The sequence below is a fragment of the Phoenix dactylifera genome, chromosome 4 (genome assembly GCF_051530095.1).
Source record: "Phoenix dactylifera cultivar Ajwa chromosome 4, Ajwa_hap1_PhDact_Kaust_v1.1, whole genome shotgun sequence".
NCBI lineage: Eukaryota > Viridiplantae > Streptophyta > Magnoliopsida > Arecales > Arecaceae > Phoenix > Phoenix dactylifera.
This window is the reverse complement of record NC_143193.1, coordinates 4,306,140-4,317,085: the sequence shown is the minus strand read 5'-3', so window position 1 is coordinate 4,317,085 and position 10,946 is coordinate 4,306,140. Positions and strand designations below refer to the sequence as shown.

The 10,946-nt window shown below is 37.2% G+C and overlaps 2 protein-coding genes across 2 annotated transcripts; both read right to left on the bottom strand.

The window, feature by feature from the left end:
* Nucleotides 1-396: 396 nt before the first annotated feature.
* Nucleotides 397-1,098, bottom strand: LOC149753609 (uncharacterized). Its single transcript, XM_089930325.1, has one exon. The coding sequence runs from the start codon at nucleotides 1,096-1,098 to the stop codon at nucleotides 397-399; it is 702 nt and encodes a 233-aa protein (XP_089786451.1).
* Nucleotides 1,099-4,031: 2,933 nt separating this feature from the next.
* LOC103706520 (stearoyl-[acyl-carrier-protein] 9-desaturase, chloroplastic-like) lies at nucleotides 4,032-10,674 on the bottom strand. The gene is made up of 3 exons (XM_008790650.6): nucleotides 10,430-10,674; nucleotides 5,918-6,419; nucleotides 4,032-4,906 (listed from the first exon to the last, which is right to left on the bottom strand). The coding sequence occupies exons 1-3, from the start codon at nucleotides 10,540-10,542 to the stop codon at nucleotides 4,346-4,348; spliced, it is 1,176 nt and encodes a 391-aa protein (XP_008788872.4). The 5' UTR covers nucleotides 10,543-10,674; the 3' UTR covers nucleotides 4,032-4,345.
* Between the last annotated feature and the right edge of the window lie 272 nt (nucleotides 10,675-10,946).

Here is a 10,946-nt window from a genome sequence, read left to right as displayed (position 1 = left end):
AGTCCCAACTCCGGCAACAGTTGAAAGAGATCCATCTGCAATTTTTACTTTGAAATTTCCTGAACTTGGTGAATAGGAACAAAACAATCTTTCACACCCAGTCATGTGATCCGTGGCCCCTGAGTCAATAACCCAAGGTTCAATTTTGCTGCTCTTACATGCTGAAATAAAATTACCTCGTTGAGCAAGTAAAGAACCCGAAGAAGTGGCTGCTGCAAGGGCAGGAGTGAGCAATTTGTACAACTGCTCTAATTGATCCTTGGTAAGGGAAAGCTGCATGTTTTCAACAGAAGGTCTAGGCAGTGAACCCTCAGCTGAACTCTGATAGCTAGTAATGTCTCGAGGATTCGATCATGTGTCCTCTTGATACCCCTGTCTGCTGTCTTCTCGGTTATCCTACCTTGCAGGCCGTCCATGCAGTTTCCAGCACTTGTCCTTGGTGTGATTTGGTTTCTTACAATAATCACAGCAAACATTGCTTCTCCTATTTGGTCGAAATGTCTCCTGTCCACGAGCAACAAGTGCTGAAGTTTTAGTCAGCAAGTTCTTTGATCCCCCGAGCATGACTCGCTTTCGGCTAGCCTCCCTGCGAACTTCAGCAAAGATCTTAGGAATCAATGGTGGGGGCTTTATACCAAGCAGGCGACCTTGTACCTCATCTAACTCTGGATTCAACCCAGCCAAGAAGTCATAAATCCTCTCCTTCTCGATTTGTTTTCTGTATTTCTCAACATCTCCAGGTGTTTCCCAATCAATTTGAACAAACAAATCAATTTCCTTCCATAGCCTTGTGAGAGCATTGTAATACTGGGTAATATCTTGTTCTCCTTGTCGTAAATCATGTGCTCTATTCTGAAGCTCAAACAATTGAGCTGAATTCTCAAGATTGGAGAATGTCATAGTTAGGGCATCCCAAAGCTCCTTGGCTGTAGCATAGTATAGGTAAGATTCCCTAATATCCTCCTCCATAGAATTAACAATCCATGCCATTACCATGGAATTTTGAGCATCCCAGGTTGTGTAGGCTGCATCTCCTTCAGCCGGTTGCTTTGTTGCTCCCGTAATGTAGCCAAGCCGTCCACGTCCTCGGATAACCATTAAAGCGGAACGGGACCATTGGAGAAAATTGGTGCTATTGAGACGGGTTGTGGTGATATGTAGAGGTGACTTTTCTGGAAAGTTTGCAGACAACATATTGACGGTGGTTGTAGTGGGTGCGCTTGTAGGATTGGGTCCAGAAGTCTCCGTAGAGCCTCTGGACTCCTCATCCCTGCGCGCACCGGTCATGGTTGTTTTAGCTATTCCTCTGTCTCAAACAACCCTCGGCTCTGATACCATGAAACCGGGGGGGAAATGATGGAATAGGAACACTACAATCGGATGAACAAAGATTGGAATACTTGTTATCACATTCCTCTTTGATAATACAAATATTTATAGAATCTGATCATAAAACAGATTCCTTTATTCTTGGAAACTACAAGCTAAATTAAAGGGATAAGAGATAGAAACAAATACATTTAAACTAGCCAAAAAAAGCAGCAATCACAACTGACCAAATCTGAAAATTATTTCTTCAACAGATTTGGTTTTAAACCGAGATTGAATCAGATCAAATCTGATCCCACTAATCACGGAAGGATTCGTGATTTCAACACACACCAGATTGTTATTTATCTCGTAATTTTAGAATAGTGCTTAAGTAAAGCATTTAAGCTATATATATAGCAACAACTGATTCACTAAAAGTGAAGCAAATTTTGTATCAAAGTATATTAAAGTATTGAGAGATTTTGGGTCTTCATATTCTTATTAGTTATGTTGAGAAATTCACCCTTCTTTTAATTTTTATATGAGCATGGTAGTTCAAAATATGAACAACATATATCTATGTGGAACTTATAGATGACTTTTTAGTGAAAATTTTGGTCAAATAATATATGTATGGTGGGTAGAGACTTGTAGAAATATTGACGTATTATAGCTCAAACTATGTTTTGTGGGAAATGTATCAAACTATCAATAAAATGAGGATTCTTCTATCTAGTAATTTATGCTTATAGAATTTTAGATATAAAAAACATAAAAATTACAGTGGATGCGCAATATCAGTTAATCAACCTATCCTTGCCTACGCAAAAGGCTGCAAATGGGTCGGGTTGATCTGTGACCCGACCTGGCCCATCCCGCTTAGACCTGATCCGACACTTAATTTAAAGGATCTATAGGGTCGGGTAGGGTTTTAAAGTTGGACCCATTCTAGTTTTCAGGTCGGATCTAGGTTTACTAAATTTTAACCCGGCCTGACCCGACCTATTTGACTTTTAGGGCAATTTTGAGTTTCCTACCTTATGACCCTATCCGACCCGAACCTAGTATACTGTTGGTCTCAGAAGGTTCGGAACTTATTAGACCCAATTTTGAAGTTGTAGCCCCGGCTACGGTGTTTGAGTATCACGGGCCTATTCAGCTGCAACCACGTAGGCCCGTCGAGTTACTATACTAATTATTATTGGGGCAATGGTGGCCTAATAGAGAGGTTACACTCATGCAGTGATTAAATGTGACTGCAAAGTTAAAGTCCTAGAAGGGCGGCCCTAGATACATCTCCACCTGGCCCTCTCAAATGCGACCCCCTACCCTTTTTCTTCACCTCAACCTTTTTTTCTATGTTTCTTTTTCACTCCACTATCCGCCACCACCCAAAACCAGGCCCAGTTAACCTTGAAATAGGATTAAAAAAAAAAAAATTAAGTACAAAGAATGACAAGTACAGGGATCCGAACTAGACCTAACTCAAACCCAATCCGGATCCAAAATTTTTGGGTTGGGACCGAGTTTTACATGGACCCGACCCAAATGATCCGTTGGGTCAGAAATTTTAGCCATGGACTCGACCCGATCTTCTATTGAGTTGGGTCTGAGTCTAATATTAAGATCCGAACAAGAAAGCAAATTGGGTTGGGGTCAGTTATGACCCAATCTGATCCGACCCATCTGCACCCCTATCTATGCATTAGTTGAGAGAGTTCTAGCTCTCATTATTTGAAACTCATTCATGTACAGAAGAGTAAGAATTGTTTGGCAAAGAGGAAGACAATCACAAAACTTAGGAGACCATTGATCCTACTTATGTCAAAATCATCATATAGTAGGCTAATCCTAGTCTAAGCTCTACATTCGATAATGATACAATATGGCAACCATAAATTGTAGCAGGTAATACAATTCTTCCTAATTTCTATACATTCATGGTGTCGATATGAAGTAATCATTCTAGGAACTTATTTTTGTCAGATGTTTCTAGTAGCTCAACACAGATATTGTAATGCTATTATCATACATTTAGTTATAGTAGTTAATATTGGAATGCATACTTTTACAGTTTTCTTGCTCCATCATGTTCATGCCTAGCCTTTTTTTTTCACATGTTACCATATAATCAATCATGATATTCTACAATGGGTTTTATTTACATTATTCATTATAATTAATTTAATCTACCTTTCCACATCGTGTTGTTTCTAGTAAATATCAATTATTTTTGATACTGCCACATTTCTCGAATATATCAAACAAAAACTTCAAAAAAACATAATTCTGACTATATCATTATTTTTTAAAAAAATAAATAAAATGATAATTGATTTAGATGCTCCAGCGCAGGGCTTCCCTAAGTTTTTATATAGAACAATATCTCTTCTAGCTTTACCCATCCATACGTGAGCACCCCTTACTAGTTTTGGCTTTGACTAGCTCAATCTTTTGCATTCACACCCAACTTTTGTTCGAAAAATCGCTCTTAATCGGCAAAATGAAGAAAAATTGAATCAGAAAGTCAAGCAAAATCTTTAAAATTTTTATTTGATGCAATTAGGACTGATCCAAATGATCAAACAACAACTCGAAATAAATCTATTGAAACAGAAAAAATCATTAAAAAGGCTTCTGAATGGTCATATAAATTGAAGACCTTGAAATTCATTCAAGAAAAAGCCAAACATGTGATAATTTATCATAACACGCACGCATGCTTAAGAGACAGCTATATATACATAAAGCAAGTACCGATCTGAAAGTACTCAATTATGAAAGCTACAAAATAGCAGCCCTTGCCAGCTTCAGATGATATCCATGATAGCAGCTAAAGAGATTATTTACATACTAGAACAAGCCCAGCTCAGATTATCAAACAGAAAACACAAAGGCTTATAGCTAAGACACTTCTGCAGCACCCTACAAGTGGCCAAATGATGCAGAAGAATACTATGACAAGCAACTAGAAGCAGTCAAAACAGTAAAAACTTCCAGCTAATTGGAGAGTACCGAGTGACATCAAGTGTGCTCAGAGCTGCACTACCCTACCGTAGATCCAACTGAAGGGAATGTGTGGTGCTTGCTTGGCTCTCCCTTGCGCTCTTTCTTCTAGCCTCCGAATCCTGGAAGCCAAAGTGCAGACAAAGTCTTGAGCTTGGTTCCCCTCCCCAGAAAGGCCGGTTATCTTCTCGACGTTCCACCTTCGGACAAGAAAGTCAAGTATATCGGCATAGTCCTTGGCAGTATAGACACCCAACCGCTGAGCAACAGCAGAGAAGTGTTCAAACAGGTTATCATCACGCCCATCATACATCAAATGGGCAGGCATCGTGATCTTCTTCTTCATCATGTCAGCAAATGCAAGCATGGTATCATCTGGATCTATTTCAAATAGCTTCTCCACTATCTTGGTGTATGCAGTCTCATGGCGCTTCTCATCAGCAGCAATTATGCCACATATCTGAGCCAGTTTCAGGTCCCCATGCTCTTTGGCAAGCCTAGCAGTGTTTCCATGAGATATGAAGGTTGCCCGCTCTTGAAATGAGGTATAAATGAAACCAAGATAGGGGCTATTCTCTGTCCTGGGATCCTACGAAACACAATAAAAATAAGTCATTCATCTATGTGAGAATTTAGACACAAAATAGATACATGCACATTTGGAGGCCATACAGACAAATTACAGTTTCCTGAGTTTGCATATTTCTAGTAAAAGCAAATTATCACTAAAGGGTGTTTAAAGTTGCCTGAATATTTAGGCAATTCTAGAAACACACAAAAATATCCAATTCTAGAAACCAAAGCATTTATTTCACACAAAAAATTTCCAAACCGCATTATCAGCAACTATGACCATTTTGCAGTAAAGCAAATTCCTTCCCTAAGTCATGCTCCAATTAACATATAATTTCAGTTCACCAAATTTCCTTCCTTGTACATTATCTCTTTTATTTTCCTCCAAAATACCAATCAAAGATCTACACTTCAAAGTTCCAATCTTTTTAATAAAAGAAAAAACAATCCTAATTATAGGAGTATGGATAATTAAATATCATGTCATATTAGCTAAATTAGATATCGTAAGGTCAACATCCTTCTTCAAGGATTCATACACCAGAACTTCTTGCAAATTATTGGTCCATGTATATTCCTGCCAAGAATAATTGAGCACATCACAGAACAAAAACAGTAAGGCAAGAAAAAGCGCCGAGTATATCACACTTGAGGCAAGAAGTATACATGATATGGTACGCCGTACAGGTCCGAACCAGGCGATATGAGGCATACCGTACCGTATCAGCTCGGTACTGATATCCGGTACAGATGGCGCACCGACACTCGGTATACCAAAAAAATTCTATACGGTACCGTACCAACACTATGCTAGTGTGGCACCGGTACAGGATTCGGTACCGAGATGGCGAACCTTGATTACATGATATGCAGCCAAATAGATTTCCATACTTTAAACAAGGCATTTTGCATGCTAGTATCATAATTTAAACAAGTTTCATGCCAGTAATATTGACTATAGAGATTCCATATTATAAAGTACCGTTAAATCCAGGAAAAGCATATCAGAAATTTGGAGCAATCTTACCATTCCTGAACCAATTAGATACTGAATTGTCTTCTCGATTTGTTTCATGTCCACCCTTCCAGTAAGGTATAGATATTTGTTGAGAAGGTCACCATGTCTATTCTCTTCAGCAGTCCATGCCCTTGTCCAAATAGCCCATGAGGTAAGGCTGGCGCCTGTTTCATCCCGGACACCATCAAGCGTATTAAGCATTGTTTGATATGTAGGAAGAGCTTCCTCAGTGATCATATCTCCAACCAAACAAACATAATAATCATCAGGGATCTCCCTTGACTGCTTCCTCAGCTCCTTAACTTCATCATAAAAACCCTCAGATGAAGAATCAGGCAGAAAATCTTGCGGTTGCCAGCTCTTCTCAACTGGCTTCAGAAGCACCAAGATGTTATTTTGTGCCCAGTCCTCTAAGGACTTGAAAATCTCAATCTTCTGAGGTGGCATGGAATGAGTGACTTGCAAATGCGCTTCCATTGGAGGACTGAAGGGTTTCTTCAGAGACTCAACCCTGAGACAAGTTATCTGCTCAGAGTATTCTTTGTGTTGTTTAAAGCTAATATTCACAGATAATAGACAAAACATAAGGATGTCATAGTTTTATCACTATTTTCTTTCTTTTTCTATTGAGGAGAGCAGTTTTGTCACTATTTCTGTCAAAGATGACTAATTTGTCAATTAAAAAGATCACAAGTCATAATAAGATCTACGATGAACAATCAAAATACAGGTTATTTTGTAAATAAGCAAAACTAAGAGCAGCAGACACATTATACTTATTGACTTCCACAAGAAGGAATCATGAAAAGGAAGTGTTGCCGCAGACAATTTTTTTCCACATTTTACCACAAGTGAAGATTAAAAAAAATACAGAAAGCTGTGTATCTTTTTTATCCCCATAAAACAAAGTCATACTACATTCTGAGATTTAAAATAAGAACACATATTCTAAGTCATGTTTATAAATCTGATATTAGAATGAATAGAATGCAGCAAAAACATAGTATCCTATTTCAGTTAAGGACACTAGCACATGATATTTCATATGAAAAAAGTACAAGACACATTCTCCAAATATACATTTAGTATGGAAATGTTTTATTCATTAATTTATAAATTATAAAATTTAGAATTTATAAAAATGTATATACTGAATGATATTTACATACCAATGAACTGCTATTATCATAATCTATCCAAATATTACTAAGTAATTTGTGAGGATAGTTAACACATGCTGCACCATGCTGAAAATATGTACGTATGCGGCGACTTAATAAACCTTTTTTTTACCAAAAAGTTTAAACCAATTAATAAGTGTCATATAGACCAGAACTGGTATCTGTATTGGTGAGGCATGACATATGCTGGTTGGCATGGACCAGAAAGGACTGCATGGGCCGGCAATTGGAAACTCCATTAGAAATCATAAAACTTGCATATACCTATGCCTTCCAATGCATGCGCACTTGTCTATGCATAAGTTACATAGGAGACAGTCCTTTTGAAACTTTTTGCAGATCACATATAAAATAATTAAACTCCCACTAGCAATGAGAAGAAAGTTAGTCTCTCAGCTGTTGTAGGTCACCTTCCATGAAGAAAAAGAAGATGCTAGTGCTAGATGAACGATGCAGAAACATTTGGGGCAAAGAATGAGGGACAGATACAAGGAACCAATATTTAATAATTCTTGTTAGTACATAAAATAGTTTATGTCTTCATGTTACCATGAGTTTTGAAGTAATGGTATTGCAACAAACAGAAGACAGAGAAGACAGAGATAATCTGGTAGCTATTGGAAGAAATGAGCAGAATCGAGTTTTTTAATTATTACAAAGCAGTGCTAGGTACTCAACATCACAAAGCATCTTTTGAAATAGAAATATGAAGAACTAACTTGCATTACAGCGGCTGCTGTGAAAATGGAAAATCCCTCCAACACAAAAAACTATGCCTAAAGTCCAACAATGTACAAAGTTTCCAGGCCCTGATCCCCTATTGTGGTCTTGAAAAAACAACACAAGCCAAAAATAGAATAACAATACCAAATTTCTTTATGACAAATAAGTTTTTTAGGATTAATTAGACAGGTGACAACAACATGCCAAAGTACATATGCCTTATATCTGGAATGATTTTGACAAAAATGGAACGAAGCCTTGGGAAGATTTCCAATGATGACATGAAACATTTTAAAGATTATGTAGCTCAGTACTGCAACCAAGCGCATATCAAAATGAGGTTTTACATTTAGAATGAAAGGATTTAAAGAACAAGTTTATGGTGAGTGACTGGATTCTCTCTACAGCAGGGCAACATTATTGGATGCATTTCAAAGCAAAATTTATCAAAATAAAAATCGCCCAAATGTTGATGCATAAGTACAAGCACATTGAATTCAATCATACACCAGTGTGTTTAACTATGAATTGATGCTAAGCATTAGCATGGTATGCTAAGAATGTTAAGGTTTACAGAAGTATATTTTGTTCAACACTCCTCTAACTCCTCTAAAATGTATTTGACAGACGTCCTATTCCATATCAAAACGATCACATTACATATTCCACATTTCTGAATGACTTTGTTAACAAAAATATCCAGAACTCGCATAACACTGTCCAAAGCATGAAGAATCTAAGATAAAACATCTGCAGAAGGGATCAACAATTGTGGAACCATCACCCCGTCACTTTAGGCAAAACCTACATGCCAAATGCAAGTAAGACCATGTATACAGCTTTGCCCTGCCTTCAAGAGTATGCCAAGAGCAGCATCAATTAATTCATTTTCCTAGCAATATGCTTTGCCTTAGACTGGAAGTATTTCCTTACTACATCAACAAAATTCTTATCCCACAATGTGCACCATTAACTTACCACCATTGACACCTTTCAATTCAATGCTCAAGGAACCAAGTCAAAGATCATTCAGGAAAGCAGTTGCCAACAAAAACAAATTCATCAACATGTACAGCATATTAGGAAAAACTCGTCTATTAATTGTTCATTTTGGCTATCTCAAAATAGGATCAAATTATGTATCTAATTTTTTCCTCATACTCAAAGCAAAGAAAATGTATTTGCAAGAAAGTAAACTCCATAATAATGGGCACCACGAATTCTTCATTCCATAGATCTCTTATTAATTACATGAGTTGAGTTGCAATACTCAAGGAACAGTTACATAAATAAAAAAATACAGCTGATTCAAAACATAAAATAAAAATGTATTAATTCCTGAATTTACTGCATGAAATCAGTATCATACGTGGAAACCTTGAGAACTAATAATCCAAACAAGTTTCAGTTAAATTAATCATTTTGACTGACTGTTTTTTTCGTAGATGATAAATGACAAAGCAGTAGGAACTAGAATGAACAGTTCAGCGGCAATAAATGTGCGAATATTGACTTGAACCACCCATCTTTGCTTGACCACTCTCTGCTTCAATAGAGGGTCCAGCGCTTCAATCATCAGTCATTTTCCTTGTATTACAATATACATACATACACACATAATACATTTGTACATACGTACATACATGCGTACATACATACATGCATACACACATACATACACCCATAATACATGTGTATGTATGCGTAGATGTGTACGTATGCGTATGTGTGTATGTGAATACATACATGCGTGCATACATACATGAGTACATACATGCATGCATACATACATGCATGAACGCATACATACATACGCACATATGTATATTCATATATATAGATATAGATGTTGATATAGATATATCATGCTAGTACAAAAACGCCACTACAATATTTCTGATTTCGAGTAACATGGGGAACATTTTCTTAAAAAATCATGAAATGTGAAAAATAAAGAATAGTATAAAATTCAATAAAGTAATTCAGATTCAATATTTATTGAAGAAAAGATCATGAGTAACTGGATTCTTCAATCTCTCCTTTCCTTCCCTTCTATGATCTAGAAAGAAAGGATTATAGTACATTAGGTTGACGTCCAAAATAAAACTTAGAAAAAAACGAAAAAAAGTTTTACAAATAGGGGAAAGTGGTCACTGAGTACAGATTCGACCTAAATCCATTCAAGAACTCAAGAAGAGAGCTCATCCGGAAATAATTGGCTACCGTAAGTAGCGAGATACGTAGAAAGGTGCCCCCATGCAGCTCCAGAGGAGTGCGATTAACCCAATATTCCTTCGCTTTCAACAAACAAACCACTATAACAAAACTGTGATTCCAGGGAGTCAAATCCTTATCAGAATTCATCAAATTTCGATAAACTCTCCCAAAACAAACTAATTCCCACCATTCTTGGGCCCAAAAACACAAGAACAGCACGACCAAGATCAAGAAATTTACAAATATAAGCGGTTTGAGGCATCAAATTATCGAATCACGGAAGATAGATGCAATTGAACACCAAACAACGGCTTAATTCAGGCATGCAAGCAAAAAAAAAAAACGCATCTTTCCATCGATAAAAGGAAACATAGAGGATTTCAAAGATAAAGGAGCTCACTTTGGTGAGGAGGGAATGGTGGAAGCCATGGAGACCCTGGGGGATCTCCCATTCCCCTTTGTGGGAGAGAAATAGAGAGCCATCCCCGGCGCAAGGGCCACTCTGAGAGCCATTCTTCCAAGAGGGGCTTCTCTCTCCCTCCCTCTCTCTCTAGAGTTCCTTCAGAAGGGAAAGGGAAAGGGAAAGGGAAAGGAAAGAAAGCTAGGTTGCCTTCTTCTGGTGGTGGTTTTGTTCTGAGGAGTGGGGGGAGCAGGAGGGAGGAGGGGTATTAATAGGCACTGATTACTTGTTCTACATGAATTTACATAATTCCCCTTTGATTTTTTCATTTAATTTGTGAATTTTGATATTTTTACTCTTTTAGTTTGTAATTTAGTTTTAAGCTTTTAACTGTAGACTAGTTTCTATGTTTAAGATTTTACAAATTAAAAATTATTGAGGCATCAACAAAAATATTTGGCTGTGTATACTCTCATATTTGCATCTATATGAAAATGATATGATTGTTAGGTAATAA

Bases quoted from the DNA above. Each gene is read 5' to 3' on its own strand.
- LOC103706520 (XM_008790650.6), bottom strand. From the start codon at position 10,542: ATGGCTCTCAGAGTGGCCCTTGCGCCGGGGATGGCTCTCTATTTCTCT. The intron at 6,420-10,429 runs GTGAGCTCCTTT...AACTTGTCTCAG, and splicing joins ACCATTCCCTCCTCACCAAA to GGTTGAGTCTCTGAAGAAAC. The intron at 4,907-5,917 runs GTAAGATTGCTC...TGTGTTTCGTAG, and splicing joins ATCTAATTGGTTCAGGAATG to GATCCCAGGACAGAGAATAG.
- LOC149753609 (XM_089930325.1), bottom strand. From the start codon at position 1,098: ATGGTTATCCGAGGACGTGGACGGCTTGGCTACATTACGGGAGCAACA.